At 35.7% G+C, this 23,120-nt stretch overlaps 1 protein-coding gene and 1 pseudogene across 1 annotated transcript; both read right to left on the bottom strand.

Moving 5' to 3' along the window:
• Window positions 1–333: 333 nt before the first annotated feature.
• On the bottom strand, window positions 334–1,275 carry LOC118619870 (olfactory receptor 4F17-like). Its single transcript, XM_036246715.1, has one exon. It carries the CDS (start codon window positions 1,264–1,266, stop codon window positions 334–336), a length of 933 nt encoding a protein of 310 aa, XP_036102608.1. The 5' UTR covers window positions 1,267–1,275.
• A 13,160-nt stretch (window positions 1,276–14,435) lies between these two features.
• LOC118619803 lies at window positions 14,436–15,393 on the bottom strand (annotated as a pseudogene).
• Window positions 15,394–23,120: the final 7,727 nt, after the last annotated feature.

Here is a 23,120-nt window from a genome sequence, read left to right as displayed (position 1 = left end):
ATAGATTTCCAGTGATAAAGGGAAACCATGTATATATACATGTATATATTTACATACACACTGAAAATTGAATGTAGTCATTGATGGTAACTACAATTTAGTTTTGTAGGTTAGATTGAAACACATTACACTATTTTTATAAATAACAAAAATTGCAACTCTATCTGAAAATAAAATTCTTGATTTAATACCTCTTTTTTTTTGTGTGTAGACTTCTCAGTTTTTCAAAGGCAGTAATGAAATTGTATACATTCCATAGTGTTTATGGTGATCATGAGGGTCCTTTTTATCCATGACATTCATCTTGTGCTCTTATCAATGAAATATATTACGTCATTTCCCTGAACTTACAACTTGAGTAGTCAGTCTTCTCATTGCCACTTTCATCTCTCTATTCCTTAAAGTATAGATGGCAGGATTTAAGACAGGAGTGAGGACAAAGTCCACAATGGCCAAAAATGTATCCAATGACTTGGTAGGGAAAGGCCACACATACAGAAACATGCATGGAACAAAAAACAAAACCACTACAGTGATATGAGCTGACAAAGTGAAGAATGCTTTAGACAAATCCTTTGAAGAATGTTTTCTGACAGTGACCAGAATAAAGATGTATGATATAATTAAGAAAAAGAAGGTTCCCATTGATATGAAGCCACTGTTGGCAATGACCACAAATTCTAGTCTATAAGTGTTCATGCATGCAAGTTTAATGACCCGAGGAAAATCACAATAAAAGCTCCCTACATTATTAGGGCCACAGAAAGGTAAATTTATGACAAAAACAAACTGAGAAACAGCATGAATCACTCCAATAACCCAAGCAACCACTATCAACTGCATGCACATTTTGGGACTCATAATAGTTAGGTAGTGGAGAGGTTTGCAGATTGCAGTGTACCTGTCATATGCCATGGCTATGAGCAGCACCATCTCCGTTCCTCCCATGACATGAATAAAGAACATTTGTATCATGCAGCTGTGGAAGGAAATGATTTTACAATCACTGAATATATCAGATATTGTCCGAGGAACTGTGGTAGATGAAAGACCCAGGTCAATGAGTGATAGGTTGGCCAGCAGAATATACATGGGAGAGTGTAAGTGAGAGTCAAAAATAACTGTGAACACAATGAAGAGGTTTCCCAGGATAATTCCCACATAGAATAAAGAGAAGAGAAAAAAAAGAAAAACCCGCATTCCCAAAGAGTGTGCAAGTCCCAGTAACACAAAATCAGTTACAACAGAGCCATTTACTTGGTCCATTGAATCATAAAGAAGGGAAAACTCTGAAGTGATCTGAAAAAAAAGAAAAAAAGGTATAACCTTTTAGATAATGAAAATAATGTGTTAAAATGTTGATCATTTAAAAGTGGTCAATAAGGAGATGGCAGTGGAGTAGGTGGATGTTACACTCACTTTCTTTTAGGACCAAACTGGAAGTACAACTAAAATATAGAGCAATTAACATGAATAACCAGCTGAAGACTAGTTGAAGAGAAGTCTTATAATCAAGGATTTACAGAAGAAGCCATATTGAGACTAGAAGAAAGGGTGCTGATGTGAAAAGGGCTGGCCCTGCTCCCTCAGCTCCTATAGGTAGTTGCTGAGATTCTGGAGGGAGATCTCAGCTGCAAAGGTTCTCCCTGAGAAGCATGGGGTTTCAACCTCAAGCCAGGCTCTCCAGCCAAGAGCACCAGAACAAGGAAGAGGCCCCTACATATCTGACTGAAAATCAGTGGAGACTCTGTGCGCCAGGGAGAGATGAAAGTCTGCTAGAACACAGGTGCTCTCTTAATGAGCTGGTACACAAAAACAATTTGTAGCAACTCACTCTGGGCTCCGGCAGAGTGAGGGCAGAGTAGACTAGAGTTGTGTAAGGAGAGACTGGGGTTTGTGGCTCTGGGGAGAGAGCTGAAGAGAAACTAACAGTATTCCTATGCCAATTCCCTTTCCTATACTTGAGACACTGTTTTTTTGAGGGTGGGGCACTCCCCTTAAGGCAGCATCAGCCTGGGGAAATGCAATAGCTCCACCTTCTGAAATCCCTGTAGCCTTACCCTGCTGAGCTTGAGCCCTGCTGAGGAGTCAGCTGCCTGGGCCAGGATGTAGAGGTCTGGGGAGACTCAGGGAGTGTCAGTGACTGAGCTGTGTGACTTTGGGGCAAGAGCCATTCCACCCACTTTCCCATGAACCTGACTGGTGCCTCCCTATCATGGGAGATCTACTAGCCCAACCAAAAAACTATTAGAACTAATAAATAAATTTAATAAAGTAGCGGGATACAAAATAAATATCCAGAAGTCAGTTGCATTTATATACACCAATAATGAACTATCAGAAAGGGAGACTAAGAAAACAATCTAATTAACAATTACATCCAATAAAAAACCTAGGAATAAATTTAACCAAGGATGTAAAAGACGTACTCAGAAAATTATAAGACACTGAAGAAAGAAATGGAAGAAGATACAAATAAGTGGAAGTATATACTGTGTTCATGAATATAAACAATTAACATTATTAAAATGTCCATATAACTAAAGTAATGTATAGATTCAATGCAATTCCTATCAAGATACCAATAGCATATTTCACAGAACTAGAACACATATTCCAAAAATGTATATGGAACCACAAAAGACTCTGATTAACCACAACAATCTTGAGAAAGAACAAAGGTCTCACGCTACCTGATATCAAACTATACTACAAGTTTATAGTAATCAAAACAGCATAGTACTGGCATAAAAACAGACATATGAATCAATGGAACAGAACAGAGAGCCCAGAAATAAACACATGACTTTATGGTCAATTAAATATTGACAAAGGAGACAAAAACATACAATGGGGAAAAGGTAGTCTATTCAATCAATGGTGTTGAGGAAATTGAACAAATATGTGCAAAAAATGAAACTAGATCATCTTACACCATACATAAGAATAAACTCAAAATGGATAAAAGACTTACATGTTAGACTCAAAATTGTGAAAATTCTAGAAGAAAACACAGGCAGTAAAATCTTGAACATTTCTCATAGCAATATTTTTTTCTGATACATCTCTTCAGGCAAGGAAAACAAAAGAAAAAAGTAAGCGGGACTACATCAAACTAAAAAGTTTTTGTACAGCAAAGGAAACTACTAACAAAATGAAAAGACAACTCACTGAATGGAAGAACATATTCACCTGATAAGGGGTTAATATCCAAAATTGATAACGTATAAAACCCAACACCAAAAATCAACAATCCAATTAAGAAAAGGGCAAAGGATGTGAATAGACACATCCAAAGAGGACATACAAATGGCCAATAGACATATAAAATTATGCTTAATGTCACTATCATCAGAGACCTGCAAATTAAAACCATACTGAGATATTACCTCACAGCTGCCAGAATGTCTATCGTCAATAAATCAACAAACAGCAAGCGTTGGTGAGGATGTGGAGAAAAGGGAATCCTCGTGCACTGTTGGTGAGAATAGAGATTGGTGCAGTCACTGTGGAGAGCAGTATGGAGCTACCTCAAAAAATTAAAATGGAACTACCCTATGACTCAGCAATTCTACTTTCAGGAATTTATCCAAAGTAACCTGAAACACTAATTTGAATGAATACATGCATCCCTCTGTTCATAGCATTATTTACAATAGCCAAGATCTGAAGCAGCCCAAGTGCCCATCAGTAGATGAGTGGATAAAAAAACAGTGGTACATTTATACAATGGAATACTACTCAGCCATAAAAGAGGAAATCTTATCTTTTGCAACAGCATGGATAGAGATGGAGAGTAGGATGCTAAGTGAAATAAGCCAGTTAGAGAAAGATAAGTACCATATGATTTTACTTATATGAGAATCTAAGAAACAAAATAAACTAACAAAATAGAAACAGACTCATGGATACAGAGAACAGACTGACAGCTGTCAGAGGGGAGGCAGCCTAGGGACTTGTGAAAAAGGTGAAGAGGTTAAGCCAAAAAATCCCCTGCAACTTAGAGACACAGACAACAGTATGGTGTTTACCAGAGGGAAAGGGGGGTGGAGGAATGTGCAGGAGGAGAAAGGGCATTAAATGGTGATGGAAGGAGATGACTTGGGGTGGTGAAGACACGATATAATATACGGATGATGTATCATAGAATGTCCACCTAAAGCCTATGTAATTTTATTAACCAATGTCACCCCAATACATTCTATAAAACAGTTTTAAAAAGAGAAGAAAAAAAATTGGTTAGAAACAAATATTTTATTTAATTGATAGTAAACTATTTACAAAATAATGGGAACCCAGGTTATAAAAAATTAATGTAGTATGATCAAAGTTGTACTTAGAGGCAATCTGTTGCTTTAGATATTCTCATTTATTTAAATACATGAACTAATCAGGCAACTTAAGAAGTTGAAAAAGAAAGCGAAAAATAAACTCAGAGTTCAGGTGAATGAAAATAATAAATATTTAAAACAAAATAAATATTGAATCACAGAAAACTGGGAGAGTGTATATAAGCATATAAAAATGTTTTTAAGCCTGCAGGTGTGGTTCAGTCATTGAGCATCGACCCACGCACCAAGATTCCTGGTCAGGACACATGCCCAAATTGTGGGCCAAATCCCCAGTGGGGGGCATGCAGGAGGCAGCCAATTGATGTTCTCTCTCATTGATGTTTCTATCTCTCTCCTCTCTCTCTAAATTCAATAAAGGAAAGAAATTGTTTTTAAAAAAATAGACAATTTTTAAAAAATATAATCAAGAATAATAAATTAAATGACAATTGGATATGAGTGTAAAAATGTATAATAACAGTTAAAGCATCTCTGAAGGCTCTTTCCTGTACAAGCTTAAAAACAATCTACCACAAACCAACACATTAATCATACTTGAATGTGAAATGCAATAGAGAGACCAAAGGTTGATATCTTCATAATATAAAAAAAGAGTTCAAACCACTCAGTAAAACCTTCAAGACCTGATAGATGAATGGACAAATAATGAGAGGGAATTCAGAAATGTAAAGTATATATTTATGAATTGTTTATGTATGGATATATAGATATAGTTCTTCCTTTTATTTTCCTATTAAATTAGAAAATAGTTTTACAATAATTATTATCAAAACTGGCAATGTTTCAGTGAAATAACCACCATCATACATTGCTGGAGGTAATATAGAATGATTCAAACATTAAAAAACATTTGAAATCATGTATCAAGAATCTTGACTCTATACCATTTGATTCAATAATACTTCTTATGAAATTCTATTTATATAGAAAAAGGTTTTACCACAAAAATTTTCATCATATTTTATAGTGGTAAAACTTTGAACAACTTAAATGCCAAACACTTGGTTTAAATCTATTATATGTATATTATGCAATGTAACACAGTTATTAAAATAAATGTTAATAAACAGTTTATAATAAGTAGTATTAGGAAGATTTTTAACTAATATTAAGTACAATGAAAGTAAACCAATTGCATAGTCAAAAATTTTAAATAACAGTAGTTGACTTTGATATTTTAGAGCTTAAAAAAATCATCTTTCAGGTCAAAAGAGACACACAGATTAAAAGTAAAGGGATGTAAAAAGATATTTTATGAAAATGGAAACAAATAAACAGAAAAACTGGGGTAGCAATACTTATACTGGACAGACCTTAAAACAAACGCTATAACAAGAGGCAAAAAAAGGACCCAGAAATTTTACTTCTGGGTATTTATCTGAAGAAACCCATATACTAAATTGAAGAGATATATACATCTATATGTTTATTATAGCATTGTTGGCAATAACCAAGATATGAAAGCCAAGATAGGAAAGTGGTACATACATACAATGAAGTATTAAACCATAAAAAACAAAAAATTTTTGCTATCTGCATCGGCATGGATGACCCACAGGGTATTATGCTGAGTGAAACAAATCAGACAGAGAAAGACAAATGCCATATGATTTCACTTATATGTGGAATCCAAAAAAATAAAATAAATGAACAAGCAGTTAACAGCCTCATAGATATGGAGAGCATTTTGGTGGTTTCTAGATGGAAGGGGTTTGGGAGTATGGGTGAATAAGGTGAAGAGATTAAGAAATACAAATAGGTAGTTACAGAATAGTCAAGGAGATGTATAGTACAACATAGGGAATATAGTCAATAATATTGTAATAATTATGTATGGTGTCAGGTGAGTACTAGATTTATTGGGATTATCACTCTGTAAGTTATATAAATGTCTAATCACTGGGTTCTACACCTGAAGCTATATTGTACATTAGCTCTAATTTAAAAATAAAAAAATATTAAAAATACCCTTTAGATTTTGAAAACTCTTTCAGTACACATTTATTTACAGTAGAATTTTTTTTGATAAAAACATCAAAGAGTACAGAGAGTTGAAGGAATGGTTTATTAAGGATGTTTGAAAACAAGGAATCACTGAATTATTAGAAGACAAACCAACCGAGGAAGTCAAGGACTCATGCTTTTCTTATCCAATTGGCCATTTTCATAAACTGTCAGAAATTGATTCATATGTGAGATTACTAATAGTAGAATATAGCTAAATAATAAGTAAAGGGTCCTGATTAAACTTCTTGGACTTTGTATAAAACTATCATGAAGCTGAAACTTCTTGGGGCATTCTGTCCAGGTAACTAACAAAACATTTCCACTGTTTCACTTTGATCGGGGGTGGCCATCTGGAATAAATTCTGAAAGACTTCGCAGCAATACCCTCATCTCTGCTAAGCAGTTGTTTGGTGACTTCCTAAGCTCACCTTCCAATTCAGTGTCTTTGGAAAAATAAAGGTGAAGCTGAAGAATCATGTTGACTACTTAAGATAAATTGTTTTATTCTAAGATAACACATATAAACCCAATACTTCACGACTCACATGATTAAAGTTGATGTTTCATCTCATAAAAGCAATAAAAATATCTGACAATTTTTCAGATTTGGAAATTTCTATTACTATTAAGTTGATACTGATAAATGGCATTTGTCTTGGAGTCTGAATGATAATTTAGTATTTTAAAGAGGAAAATCCTATGTTACATGAACCTATTAACTGAAGACACAAGACTTTTATTTATAACACATAATTTAATATATTTATGATCATTAATCATTTAAAAATGGGACAATCATAACAAAGTGTGGAACTATGAGTGTCATCAATGTGATGGAGTTAGTCAGCAGCATGTCTAAGGACCAGGCAAGAAAGAAGACCTAAAGGAAGAGGATGAATGAAGATACATTGGAAAGAGAGTAAGAGAATAAAAGGAGGGCCAGGAGAAGGAACAAGAAGAATCCTGAAGAAGAAACAAGAAGGATTAAATGATAATGAAAAGAGGCATTGGTGGAACATTGCATATCTTTGCTTATGTTGTCTGTTGTGATTTAAACCAGCACATGTTAATACATTATGAACATTTAAGAGCATGAAATTTATTGAGTGTTCATTCACTGCTTTAGGTATATTTTTACTGGAAAGATAGAAAGTAATAATAAAGCTGTAGGGAATATAGTCATATGAAGAAAAGTTAAGACTTTAAGCATACATATAATGGATGTGGCATTGGGGTTGGTAGAATGGAGTGGGTAGTTGAACACAGTGGTTTACCTAACTGACAGGTGAGTCACCTCTAAAATATTAGAAAGTAATTGATTAAAAACACTGCATTAGACTCCAGACAGAATTTTTCTTACCCTAGTTCTAACATTTATAGCTTTTCATAAATGTAATATTAAAGTTTATGATTTAGAGACCCTTTCTGCTTTGTCCAACACTATATCACCCTCCTGAAACAGTGGCTAATACATAAAAAAAGTTCAAGAGATATTTGTTGAATGAATTTCCTAGAAATAGATACAAAATTGTTCACATAAAAAAAAAAAAGCCCTGGCTAGTTTGGCTCAGCACTTAGAGCATTAGCCTGTGGACCAAACAGTCACAAATTTGATTCCGATCAAGTTTGTGATTTCAGTCTCTGGCCCTGGTTGGGGTCATGCAGGAGACAACAAATTGATGTGTCTCTCTCATGTTGATGTTTCTCTCTCTCTCTTTCCTTCCTTCCTTCCCTCCCACTCTATCTGAAGATAAATGGAACAATATCCTTGGGTGAGGATTTAAAAAAAATTAAAAAACAAAACAAAATAGTAGCCCTCACAAAGATATAGAGTATTGAATTTAATAATATCTTCTCTACAAATTTGTACTTCGTGGTAAATAATCCAATATGAGTATTTAGAAAAGCAAAGAAAGCCCCACCTACCCTTTCTGTTACAAACGTCTGGAATTAATATGTATCACTGTTGAAGAAGTCCTGATGACCTGAGAGAGCTTATTTGGAGAAAAAGACCACACATTTGGTTTATTTGCCTTCTTGGGACACACTGGTGATTTTGTGATACTCCCAGGAGTCTTTTAGTCATTCATGGCCTGGGGAGACACAACTTCAAACAGAAAATGTAGATACATATTAAACAAAAAAGATTATTAGAATTATAGGTTTGTATAAAAGTGGGAAGAAACTTTGGAGATTACCTCAAAGTTACTTCATTCTGCAGGTAGAGAAACAACACAGTGCGGTTAAATGGCTAGTCAGTGTGATGATATCAATATATTCACAGAGCCAGAACTAGAAGTCAGCTTAACTTCCGGCCCAATAGTCTTGCTCTACAATGCTTTACACCTACATAATAAAGTCATGAAAAAAGTTAGAATTATTATTATTTGATAGGATCACTGTAATCTAATTGAAAGGGCCCTATTTATCCCAGAGTTTCTATATCATTTAAAATGAAATTGGCTTTCTATTCTTAAAAAACAAAACAAAACAGAAAAACAAGACTATTTCTTTTTCATTGAATATTGCTCTTCCACAGCCCCTACCTGTTTATTCAAACAACCTGGCCAATCCTCGAACAGTTCCATTTCAGAACTTATAGTCACCAGCTCCGCTGTACATTCCCTGGCATGGGGCCAGAATCTCTTTGAGCCTGTGCATATCCTCTCAGACTGGCTGGAGTCTTCAAATGTGGAGGAAAGTAATACTGAAGAAGAGGAACCACATCTGAATCCTGGAGGTCATGGATTCAGATTCTTTTCCTCTAATTTTAAGCAGAATTTGGTACTCAGACAGGGTGGGAATAGCTGATCCCAGATGGCTGTTTTATACATTGAAAAGTAAAGTTTAAAATAAGTTGGAGAGTACAAAAGTCAGAAACGTGAATCTTGAAAAATCTTTACATTAAGGAGATAAATTGAAAATATAAAAAATGTATGTGTGTATGTAGAATTAATTTTACAAGACAATGCACAATTCAATAACAGATTTTAGAATAGAAAAGAGATAGTATAGAATAAAAGGACAAAACATTTCAAAACAGAGAACAATTCTGACAAATATTTTACAGAAGAACAGAAATTAAAGAGGAATTGAGGGCGATAGAGGGAAGCAAACGTGACAGGGCAGTTTTGTAATTTAAAAGCATCTTTCTTACCTGCCTGTTCAGTCACAGGAAGTGCATTTTTAGAAGAGCAATTCAGAGAGCTTAGTCATCATGTCTGTAACTAATGCCTCTCCCGCCCAAGACAAAGCTATGTATGAGATTCTTTATAATGAGAAAAGACTAATTAGTGGTACAGGAGAGTGGCCCACTGCTGCCATAGAGATAACAAATACCCAGCCCATTATTAGTTTCTCTCGGGGACTAAATATTTAAATCACATTGATTTTCCCAAGAGAAAAACAGTGAAAGAATTGCTTGGTGTCCTCCATGCATATGGTTTAAGGATGAGAAAACTGAATCCCAGAAAGTTTAAATGACTTGTTCAACATGTTGTACCTGAGTGCATAGGCTTCCTTATTCTTATTTAGTACTTTTTTCCCCCTGTTTATCCATTACTTAAATTTCTCTCTTATTAATTCAGTGAATTTTCAGACTGTTGTAAAGCCAGTAGCTTTATTTTTATTTTTTTAAATTAATTAATTAATTATTTTTATCCTCACCCGAGGACATTTTTTTGTTTTTTGTTCAGGTAGAGTGGGAGGGAGAGAGAGGAAGAGAGAGAAACATCGACGTGAAAGGGACACATTGAGTGGCTGCCACCCACATGATCCAACCAAGGCCAGGGACAAACTGCAACCGAGGTATATGCCCTCAGCGGCAACTGAACCCGGGTCTCTCTGGACCACAGGCCAATGCTCTAATTGCTGAGCCAAACCGGCCAGGGCTTTATTTTTATTTTTTTATCCTCACCTGAGGACACCTTCTGTATTCATGTTCAGATAGAGCAAGAAGGAGAGAGGGAGGAAGAGAGAGAGAGAAACATTGATGTGAGAGAGACACATTGACTGGCTGCCACCCATATGATCCCAACCAGGGCCAGGGACAAACTGCAACCGAGGTACGTGCCCTTAGAGGGAACTGAACCCAGGATTCTCTGGTCCGCGGTCTGACACTCTAACCGCTAAGCCAAACCGGCCAGGGTAATATCCACATCTACCTATGCTTCCAAACTTTGGGCTGTTGGGGATGAAGGTCTTTTTTAATATATTTGCCCTTTATTCTTCTTGAGTTGCCTGGATACAAGAAAATTTACATTTTCTTGGATCAGTTTCTTAAGAAATCATGGGAAAATAGATACAAATATAAAAGAAAAGTGTAGGGAGTTATTTTGAATTGCCTGTAACAGGAGCATGTCTGTCTGAGAGGGAGATCATCATTTAAAGGACCCATGACAAGTTATTGATGTAAACCTAGTAGATCTCTCCGGAGAAACCTGGCTTTATCTTTGATATGTACAAACTAAGACTCTGGCTTTCGGATTATCATAGAGGCCTCAGACTTTTAAGGCTCTATCTTTATTTAGAGTTGTATTTGTTTAAAGCTGAATTTTATGATCTCTTGTTCAGAAACAAGGGAAAATAATATTCTTTAGAATAGCAGCAGAATTATGTTTGGTCTCAAGTCAATTTTTGGCAAATAGAGACACAACAAAAATTTATAAGCAAGGATAAAAACAGGAGAGTAACGTGAACAGAAGTGTTTGAAAAACAAATAGGGATGCACGGTCAGTTACATGAAATGTAGTGCATATATGACAAAGTAAAACAATTTCATTGCTTAGAAGAAGCACAACTACTCTGAGATTAAAGGGAAATTTTTCTTGTTTTCCTCCTAGAGGGCTCTTCTGCAACACAGTGAATAGTACAGAGAGCACTACAAATTATTCTATCATTCCAGTGTTTTCCTGTCCTGATATCCTTTGTGGGAGGCTGGAGTACCAGACAGGCAGTTTATTAAGATGAATGAGGAAGAATCTAGGCAGAAATGAAGTCCTAGGGAGTTGGCAAGAAGCCAGGCACAGAGCATGCTGTGATTTAAGGGCTATCTTCCAGGGCATGGATTGTGGGTTTTCTCAGCAATGGAGAAGGCTCCTGGGCCAACAGAGGAGCAAGAGTTGTAATGAAGAGTCCAGGAAACCTAGGAGTATTAGAGAGCGCTGAGATTAGAGATTTATAGTTTGCATCAATTGAGATTAGCTCAGGATTTGAATTAGCCTAAATCTGCAAAAGTAACTCGTCAGTAGGTTTCATTGTAGAGAATTAAGGAGATATAGGCAGAGAAAATTAATTAATAAGAGAAAAGAAGAAAGAAAAGGGGAGTTCTTTAATTCTATGACCTGTTGCTATTTTTTTACAGTGATACCTCGGTTCTCGAACACCTTTATTTTCGACCAAATCAGGATTCGAGAAACTTTTGTCTCGGAATCCGAACAAATATTTGGAACTCGAACTTCCGAGTTGAGCCGAATGGCGTTCATTCGGCCCAGCGCGCCTTGCTTGCGTCATCAGTGTGAGTGCAGAGAGAGAGTCACGCTTTGTGGAGTCCGCTTTCTTATTGGTTTCATTGCTTCGGTTCTCGAACAATTCGGTTCTCGACCGTCCTCCCGGAACGAATTATGTTCGAGAACCGAGGTATCACTGTACTTTGTTAGGTTTATTCATTTATTTAATGATAAATATTTATTTATCATTTTCTCTACTGTTGTTATTGATGTTATAGCCATAAACACGAACAACAGTCCCTCCTCACATAGAACTTAGAAGTGATGTGGAAGACATAAGAAAGTATGGATGTGATTAATGTTACAAAGTGGTAATAGGGAGTGTTATAAATAATATAAATGGGCCCGGCTGGTGTCGCTCAGTGGATTGAGTGTTGTCCCATGGACTGAGAGGTCCTAGTTCAATTCTAGATCAGGGCACATTGGGAAACAGCTGATCTCTCTCTCCTTACTTTTCTCTCTAAAAAATCAATAAAAACACATTTAAAAATAAGAAAAAAAAATACAACGAAAGGAACTTTCCTGGATCCAGATTCTGGGAAGACTTCCCTGGTAAAATGATACTGAAACTGAGATTTGAGGAATAGATATTAATAGACAAAGTATGCAGGACAAATATTTTAGGCAGAATGATTAGCCAGTGCAAAGTTTCAGAGACGAGAGGGTCTGAAGTTTTCAGGTAACGAAAAGTAAACAAAATTGACTCTGGAATTTCAAGGAGAGAGCGTATTCTGAGTTTGCAGAGGGCGATGGAAGCCATGTCTTGGAAGGCATGATAATCCTTGAAAAGGAATTAATATTTTAATTTAAAGGCAGTGGCAACTATGTGACTTAATATTTTATTCTTAAAATGGCATATGAAGCCTTAGACAAGAATGATGCTAATATAGAAGGAAATAGGGGACATATTTAAGAGGTATTTAGAATGTGAAATTAATAAGACTTGCTGATTGATTAAATATTGGGGATGAGGGAGAAGAAGGAGTCCATTATTTCCAGATTTGGGGTCGAGCAACTCAAGAAATATTGGTGCCATTTATTGTAACTGAGGAGTCTGAAGAAAGAGTAGGTTTGAGGAGTTTATTTTTAGTTTTAGACTTGTTGAGTAGGAGATGCCTGTGAAGCATCCAAGTAAGTGGGCAGTTTGATTTGTGGATTAGGAACTCAAGAAATAGTACCTTAGTTTAAAGAGCACCTAGCTCTTAGATGGTAATTAAAGCCATGGGAATGGCTGCCACCTAGGGACAGAATATAGAGTGAGAATAGGTTACCGATGGAATTGTGAGGAACACTAAGTGTAGTTGAGCAGATGAAGAAAACTCAGTAAACTGATACAGGGAAGTAATTCCCCCAAAAGTAGGAGGAAAATCAGAAGACTCTGGTGTTGCAGAAGCCCTGTATTTAATGGACAATGTGGTTAGCAATGATTACGTAAAGAAGAAATTCCCCTCCAGGTGAATAACAAAGCATTAGAAAGAAGTACTATTGATTTATTTACACAGACTAAGTTAGAGATCTTATTGGAAAAGTCCCTGGAGAAGCACAGGACAAATAACATAGTCATTAGTTTTCTTTAATTGAGCAGATTTTATTTACAGAGAAGTAGAAACAAATACATGAACTTTTGTGTAACTTCAACAAAGTTTTTTATTCCAAATGTAGAAATCCTCAAGTAAATTAAATATGCCTCACAATTTTTGGCTCTATATTTATTCAATAATATCAAACACAGATGAATAAACTCTTGGGAGAATCTTTTGCCTGACCAGGAAACCATATTCAAGGAAAACAGGACCGCTAAACACTCCTCCTGGGTGATTATTCTCCTATGAAACACCTGTCATTTCTTTGCCTTTTGTTTTATTTTGTTTTGAGAATACACCAAATAATCGAATATTGTAAAGTTTTTATTTTTAGAATAACAGAGAGGTAGAGAAAAAAAATCGCTGGTCTGTATTTATCTAAAGTATTGGTAGTGTTAAAAAAATTCTCTTTCTACCTGCAATCACTCAGATCTAAACCCAAAAGTAAAACAGCAACCTAACCTGACCAAGCCCAAAATAAAGTCTTCTAAATTAAGGGCTAAATTAGGTAACACATAGTTGATTTTCCTCTTATTCTAAGTTAAACTAAAATTAAAATAGAAATTTAAAAATATACTTTAATGATTGATGATTTATGCAAACTTACATTTTATTTATTAAATCAATAAGCTTACTATGAGAAGTATTTATCAATTTTTAAGGTATTTATTTATAGTTGAGAGTAATTACAATTAGCAGGTCTCAGAAAATGTCATCCAGAAAGTGGTATTTGAATATTAAGTTTGTGTCTGACCATCAGCTCAGCTCTCTATTCTCATCTCTGTTTTCATTGGAAGTAGACGAAGTCAACTTATTCTCTGTGGTTGGCAAAATAGTTACCTCTGACTTGACAGTTTCTACAGATGCACCTTTGTTGGACTATCTCCTCAAATAGTAGTTCTTACCATAGTAATGATGACAACCACGTGACTGTCAGTGTTCTTAGTGAGCTTGAAGCATCTTGTACTCTAGATCTGCTCCATTCATTATGAGATCCCACGAAAACCCACAATCCATTTGCTCCGTCTTCTCATGGCTGCTCTTATGTCTTTGTTTCTTTCTTTTTTTTAATCCTCACCTGAGGACACTTTTTCCCATTTTTTGTTCAGATAGAGTGGGAGGAGAGAGAGAGAGAGAGAGAGAGAGAGAGAGAGAGAGAGAGAGAGAGAGAGAGAAACATTGACGTAAAAGGGACACATCGAGTGGCTGCCACCCGCATAACCAACCAGGGCTGGGGACAAACTGCAACCGAGGTACGTGCCCCTAGTGGGAACTGAACCCGGGTCTCTCTGGACTGCAGGCCGACGCTCTAACCGCTGAGCCAAACCAGCCAGGGCATGTCTTTGTTCCTTAATGTATCAATAGCAGTATTCAAGATTGGTGATAGCAAAGTCAACAATAAACAAATGCTTATCCAGTAATGTTCTAAGGAAAGGTCATACATAGAGAAACATGCATGACATAAAAAACAAAATCACTACAGTGATGTGAGTTGACAAGTGACAAATGTTTTGAATAAGTCCCCTGAATGCTTTGGACAAATGCTTTGGATAACGTTTCCAGACAGTGACCAAAATGAAGATGTAGGATATAATTAAGGAGAAGAAGGTAGCCAGGGGTATAAACCCATTGTTACAAATGATTACAAACTCTAGCTTTTAAGTGTCTACACAGTAAGTTTCATGACACAAGGAAAATCACAATAAAAATTACCTACTTTATTAGGGCCACATAAAGGCAAGTTTATGACAAAAACAAACTGAGATACAGCATGAATTATCCTCACTGTCCCGGCAGCCACTACAAAGAAAATACATCTTGGGGCTCATGATGGTCAGGTAGTAGAGAGGCTTACAGACAGATTGCATTGTACCTGTCAAATGCCATTGCTATGAGCTGTGCCATTTCAACTCCACTCTTAACATGAATAAAAAGTAATTGTATAATGCATTTTGTTTTTATTCATTATTTTATTTTATTGAATTTATTTGGATGATATTGGTTAACAAAATTATATAGGTTTCAGGTATACAATTCTATAATATTAGAATATAATATAATCTGTATATTGTATTGTGTGTTCACCACCCCAAGTCAAGTCTCCTTCCATGAACCTTTAAAAATATATTTCTATTGATTTTTAGAGAGAGAAGAAGAGATAAAGATAGAAACATCAATGTGAGAGAGAACTATCGAGTGACCGCCTCCTGCATGTCCCATACGGGATTGAGCCTGAAACCTGGTCATGTGCCCTTATGGGGAATTGAACCAGGACCTCAGTCCCGGGGATGACACTCAATCCACTGACACAGAGACAGTTTTATGTCTTATTTCCAATCTGTATACCTGCTATTTCCTTTACTTGCTTTATTGCATTAAGGACTTTAGTATAATGTTGGAAAGGAATGGTGAGAGGAGATCTTTTTGCCTAGAATCTGATAGTAGTGGGAAAGCTTTGAGTTTCTCACCATTAAATAAAATGTTAGTTGTAGGCTTTTTTTTTTTTTTTTGGTCAATAGTCTTTATCAAGGTGAGAAAGTTTCCCTTTTTTCCTAGTTTATTGAGATTTTAAAATCCTGAATGGTTGGTGAATTTTGTCCACTGATTTTTCTGCATTTATTGAGATGATTGATCATATGATTTTTCTTCCTTAGCTTGTTGATGTGCTAGATTACATCAATTGATTTTCTTTTTATTTCTTTTTTATGTATTAATTTGTTTTTGTTACAGATGTTTCTCATTTCCTCCCCATTGACACCCTCCTCTCCTTCCCCACGGCCTCATCCTCAGCTTTGTTGTCTATGTTCATTGGTCATGCATACATGCATGTAAGTTCTGTGGTTTATCTCTTCCCTCACAAACCCTCCTTCTCTGAGGTTTGTCAGTCTGTACCCCACCTCTATGTCTCTGGGTTAATTTTGTTCAGCAGTTTGTTTAGTTCATTATATTCCACAAATAAGTGAGATCATGTGACATTTGTCTTTCTCTGCTTGGCTTGTTTCGCTTAGCATGATACTCTTCAGGTCCTTCCATGCCATCTCTTACAGCTGCATAGTACACCATTGTGTACATGTACCACAGCTTTTTTATCCATTCATCTACTGATGGACACTTAGGTTGTTTCCAGATCTTACCTATTGTAAATAGTGCTGCTATGAACATAGGGATATATATATTCTTTCTGATTGGTGTTTCAGGCTTCTTAGAGTATATTCCTAGAAGTGGGAGCACTGGGTCAAATGGCAGTTCAATTTTTAACTTTTTGAGGTAACACCATAGTGTTTTCCATAGTGGCTGCACAAGTCTGCATTCCCACCAGCAGTGTATTAGAGTCCCCTTTTCTCCACACCCTCACCAACACTTGTTGTTTGATGATTTGTTGAAAGCAGCCATTCTGACAGGTGTGAGGTGATACCTCATAGTTGTTTTAATTTGCATCTCTCTGATGATTAGTACATCAATTGATTTTCAAATGTTGAACCAGCTTTGAATAGCTGAGATAAAATCCATTTGATTATGGTATATAATTTTTCTAAAATACTTTTTTGGGACTCAATTTGCTAATATTCTTTTGAAGATTTTTGCATCTATGCTGTGGGGATATATGGGTTGATAGTTTCCTTTTTTTTTTTTGTAATGTCTTTGTCTGGTTTGTTATTAGGATAATGCTGGCTTCATAGAATGAGTTAGTATTTTCTCTGCTTTTATTATTGAAAGAGATAATTGGTATAATTTTTTAAAACATTTGATAGAATTCACCAGTGAACTCATATGTCCTGGAGCTTTCTGTTTTATCAGGTTATTAATTATTAATCCAATTTCTTTAATAGATATAGGCCTATTCAGATGATCTCTTTCTTCCAATGTGAATTTTTGCAGATTGCATCTTTTAATAACTTGGTCCATTCTATCTAGGTGATCAAATTTATGAGTATAAAGTTGTTCATAGTATTTTTTATGATCCTTTTAATGTCCATGGGATCAGTAGTGATGGCCTTTTTTCATTTCTAATATTAGTAATTTCTGTTCTCTTCCATTTTTCTTAGTTACCTTTGCTAGAGACTTATCAATTTTATCGATCTTTTCAGATAACCAGATTTTGGTTTTATTGATTTTTCTCTGTTGATTTTGTTTGTAATTTCATTGATTTCTTCTTTAATGTTTATTATTTGTTTATTTTTTAAAAATCCTCACTTAAAGATATTTTTACATTTATCATCAGATAGAATGGGAGGGAAGAAGGGTTTGGTTGCCTCCTGCACAACCAGGACCAGGGATGAACCACTTCCAAAGTACATGCCCTTGGCTGGAATTGAACCTGTGACTGTAGGCTGACACTCTAACTGCTGAGCCAAACTGGCCAGGACACATTCCCTTTATTGAACAAGACAAAACAAACTAGCCTCCACTCCAGAAAATGTTTTAGAAAAGTCACCAGCATACAATAGTTTATATATAAAAATATCACACATAATAATCACTTTTAGTCTTAGTTTCTCTTCAAATTTGAAACTATTGACCATTCATTGTTTTTGTCATTGGCTGCTATCTACACTGCTTATCCCAAAGCCTTTTCCACCCTAATTTCTTGCTAACAGAACACTTATCGCTTTAGGTATTTGGTAAAGATATCTCAAATTTGGAAGAAGGTAGTCCCTTACTCTAGCCTCAAGATGAAACATGATAATCCAATTATACTTGGCTATGGATTGGTTTGATAGGGGCATGAAATCTAGATTTGATTAATGAGATATAGAAGAGTTTTCTGTGGAAGGTCTTCTTTCTCAGATTAAAACACAAAGCTTCTAAATTAGCTACAGCCACTCACTTTGGGCTCCAGCAGAAGGAGGGCAGACTGGACTGGAACTGTGTGGAGTTTGGAGAGCTGGGAAGGCAATGGGAGTCTTTTGCTGAATCACTCTCTCACAGGACAGTAGCTATATTACTAAAAGAGCCCCTTCCCAGAGCCCCAGGAAGAAGCAACAGAACCTCCCTCAGGAATTTAACACCACCCAGCCAGGCCAGAGAAATGCAAATTGAGGCTTATTAACAGCCAGCAAGCATCTGCCCCACCCTCTGGAAATCCTCTTACCCTGAACACCTGAGAGTTTTTGTTTTTGTTTTTTTTTATTCAGTTGAGGGCTACAACCCAAGGCTCATCAAGTAACTGAGACTTATAGCCTCCAGGCAAAGAGCTAGAGGATAACTGAACCTTTCCTGGGCTTGCAAATCTACTGAGGAGAGGAAGACTTGACAATGGTGTTTAACGTGGGTCCTCCCATATTCATCTAAACTCAGTTGAGGGAGCTACAATCAGCAGAACACCAATACCCATGGGGAAAATTTGGCAGGTTCCAAAACCCACTGAGATAGCCAAAATGGTGAAACAAAGAAACAAGTCCCTGTTGGGAGCCTGCTATGTGTCTGTCAGAGTCCACAGAACCTGGTGGTCTTGAGTCAGAGACTCAACCTCTCCCACAATCTCAAGGAATTAGGCTTGCATTGTGTTTGTGAAGCTTGGGGCTAAGTGTGACCCAATGTACCTTGAAATACCTGAGATAACAGACTGGGTGCAAGGCAAACAAATTCTATACAGCATTGTTGTATCCCTGGGAATTATATAAAGAAGATCCTATTTTCTTATATCACTAAACTTTTGATGTAAGGTATAAAAGGCATGTAATAAAGCATATTGAGGCTGATCCTGCTGAGGACAGTCCTACTGATCCCATATCCATGTCGTTGTCTTCATTCCCACTGCTTGAACTCAGGGACTCTGATCTCCAGGCTGGTTCCTGGCAAATCCCAAATGAAAAAAACAAGATAACTCTACAGAAGAAGAGATAAATGAAATGCAGTTAAGCAAGTTATCAGAGGTAGAGTTCAGAGCAGTGATAATGAGGAAGCTCAAAAACATGAGTAAACAGCTCAAGAGCATGAGTAAAGATATAGAAACACTGAAAACCAAACAACTGGAAATGAAGAATGACACAGCAGAAATAAAGAACACATCGAAAGAAATAGCCAGCAGAATAGAGGAAGCTGAGGAACAGATCAGCAAATTAGAAGATAAAGTAGAAAAATCATGCAATCAGAAAACCAAAAAGAAAAAACAATTAAAAAACAGGACGACAGCTTAAGAGAACTGTGGGACAACTTGAAATGTAACAACTGCATCAAAGGAGTTCCAGAAGAAGAAAAAAATGAGCAAGGGTTAGAGAATATATTTGAAGAAATAGTGACAGGAAACTTTCCTAACTTGGTAAAGAAAGAAGGCATTCAAGTTCAAGAAGCACAGAGAGCCCCAAATAGGAAGAACCCAAACAAGCCCACACCAAGACACATAATGAAAATGCCGATATGAGTACACTCTGTTTTTTTATTCATCATAATTAATTACATTTTTAGACATATTTCCCTAATTTTTGAGGAATTAATTTCTATTATTAATTACTTATTTGGTCATTTGATTTGAATAAACATGATTTAAAAAGTCACACTTTGTATCTTTGTGCCGTGCAGTTGTTAAACAATTAATTTACAACATTTCTCAGATTAGGCTTCATGAAGAACTTGGTATAACATTTATTAACAAGAAATGATTAATAGCAATCTCATTAGCAACACATTTGCATATTTATTTTAGTTGAAACTATGCTTGTATGCATAACCAATGGATATAGACAACAATGTTTGGGCGGGGGGGATCGGGAGGAGGGTGTCTAGAGGGGAAAAAGGAGAAACATCTGTAACAAAAATAAATTAATAACAATTGCCCCCCCAAAAGAAACTATGTGTTTAAAAGGAATTCTCATTATAGCTGTGAATGCCCATGATTAAGTTGTGTGAGAATGAATTTTATGTTTGTTTAGATTTCTTTTTTGAGCAGCATTCCAGACATTTCTTATGTCTGGCATGAGGGCAGAATCCCAGGGTTATGTGGGTTCTTGTCCCTGTCCTGCTACCAATATTAAATAAATCAAATGCTATAAGTAATCATTTTTAATCTTTTAATTAAAAACTGCTCTTTTTACCTTATTGCCTTGTTATAAATGTGACACGAAACAGTTGTCATGTCGATTATGAAATTTAAAAACTACATAAACCTGTGAACCCCTGTTATTGTGCTACAACAATGACATGAAAGGAAGACAGTACAGTACAGCTGTTAATATCATGGTCTTGGAAATCAGAAAGATCTGGATTTGAGTTTTGGCTCCACAATCAACAGGGTGTTGGTCAAATTACTTCTTTTACTTGAGACTTAACTTCATTAAAATGGAAATGCAAGTGCAGAGTTTCTTACTTAAACCTTTTCATTGTAAATATGCTTCACAATAGAATTTTAAACCATACTTATTCAGTGTGTTAATAACTATTCCCTGTTCACTGATGCATTAGTTTTAAATGTAACTTATAGACATTCTACTGCCAAGAAATATAGATTCTTTTTTGAAGGATTCCTCAGGTGTGCTTGGTTGCACAAATATTTCTTTGTTTTCCTTTAATTTAATTTTACCCTACCAAACTTCCAATATTCCATCTTTCTTCAGGCCATGGGGATTTCAAGGCTGAACTCCCAAGACGAGTGAATTGAGGACTGTTAAGTCACCAAAGTATCAGGTGGCAACTGAGCTGATCTTTGTGTTGAAGCAGCTCTTACTCTAGTTATGTCCCAGAAGTAAGCCAGGCATCCAAATGGAAAGATTTGAAAAATGATGCAGGCATAGAGAAAGATACTGCTTTCTAATATCCTTTCTTCTTCTTCTTCTTCTTCTTCTTCTTCTTCTTCTTCTTCTTCTTCTTCTTCTTCTTCTTTTTTTTTTGTGGTCAGGTAAGTAAATAACACTAAAGTTGGTAGTCTGATGAAATTCCAGAATTATAAGGATTTTCTCTCTTTTTTCAATTCAGCAAACATTGAATACCTCCTAGGTGTTAACTTTTAGCAGGAGAGAATTAAAACTCGATTTAGGCAACATGGGTTGTTCTATGTGTCCAGTTTATGCTCTTATTTGTGGGAATGTTTTTTGTATCTGGATCATAGCATATTCCAGGAATGATGAGAATGACTTGGACAGTTGATTATTAGGTGCACTGCTATGAACTGCGCCTAGATGGTTTCTGAAAACTCATTAACACTAGAGCTGTTCTTTTCTTTCTACATCCAGTACTTTGAGGTAAGATTAATTTTGTTGGTTATTTATATTTATTCAAGGGTATTTTATAGAGCACTGAATTTGTTTTTTTTGTTTTGTTTTGTTTTTTGTTTTACTGAAGACTTGATATTATATTGTTCTTGAAACTATAGGAAAATCTAAGTGTGACCATATTCCAGTATTCATGCTTGTCAATGAGCAAGTATAAGAGTGGGGAAAGAGTGAAGTGGGGTAACAGTATACATTTCAGGTTTAGTAAACACTCCCAAGGAAATAAAAATGTGTTAAGGGCATGAATCTCACTTGATAGAAATAAAATTTTTAGATGAGTTAATCGTACTCCAATGCCTTAGAAGCTTCATTATTCATGTGTAGAAAAAGTTATTTGAAGTTCACAAATTAGTGGACTCAAAATTATTAGAGATCTTTACTTTCACAGAGAAATTGGTTTGTAGAAAGCTGGTCACGGAATCTTGTTGTACACAGTCAGGTACACTGAGAACAGAGTCAATAGGAGAATGAGGAGAAGGCAGACATGAGGGAAGCTTTCTGTGATTCTTCTTACTCTGCCAAGATCCCACTGTGATCTTAGTAATATTGTGTTTTATTCCTTTTTGTTTTCATAGAATTAATATAAGGAATGAATAGAAACTGGTTTCTCTGGTCAAAACCATAAATTCAATATGCAAATTTACTATAGAATTTTCAGACTTTGATTTTTTTGCATTGGAACAACATTTGACATGTTGATAAACATTTATTTCATACCTGTGATATTTCTTCAAGAGCATGAAAAACATATTTGGGTATTTTTGGGTAGATCATAGAATTTAATGATATTCAAATAAAGTAATCAGATAAAAATCCCTAATAATATATTTGACAATGACTTCAAAGATTTTGGAAGGGGAGGATTTAAAATAAATAAGTAAACTGACATTAAAGAAATAATTTTTCCAAGAGACTGTTTCATTTGATTGGATGTCATAAATACCAATTAATATAAGCAAGCAAAACTTAGTTTCAGAAATTTGGGGAGAGTGTAAAGTTGAAAAGTATTATATTTGTTTCAATTATTTCTATCTTGTATTAAAAAGATAAAGGAGTAATAACAAAGGGAAGACTCATCTCAGGAATAAAAGACAAAAGGTTGTGTATATCTTCATAAACATTTTGATCACTTGGAACTAATCAAGATTGATAGAAAAGAAGTAACAAATACTGTAAAATAGTATTTCTATTTACTTTTTGACTATTTCACTTTTTTTATTGGAAAGAGACAATTTTCACATGTAGAAATAACAAATAAAATAAATAATTTACAAGAGAAGTATGCATTGAGTCTGGCTCGTTTGGCTCATTGGTTGAGTGTTGACCCATGCACCAAGAGGTCACCGGTTCAATTCCCAGTCAGGGTACGTGCCCAGGTTGTGGGCCCAATCCCCGGTGGAGGGCATGCAGGAGGTGGCCAATCGATGTTCTCATCAATGTTTCTATATCTCTTTCTCTCAAATC

The sequence above is a fragment of the Molossus molossus genome, unplaced genomic scaffold, assembly GCF_014108415.1.
Source record: "Molossus molossus isolate mMolMol1 unplaced genomic scaffold, mMolMol1.p scaffold_m16_p_1, whole genome shotgun sequence".
Classification (NCBI taxonomy): domain Eukaryota; kingdom Metazoa; phylum Chordata; class Mammalia; order Chiroptera; family Molossidae; genus Molossus; species Molossus molossus.
Note: the sequence above shows the minus strand (reverse complement) of the source record. Positions and strands in the feature narration are given on the sequence as shown.

Bases quoted from the DNA above. Each gene is read 5' to 3' on its own strand.
- LOC118619870 (XM_036246715.1), bottom strand. From the start codon at position 1,266: ATGGACCAAGTAAATGGCTCTGTTGTAACTGATTTTGTGTTACTGGGA.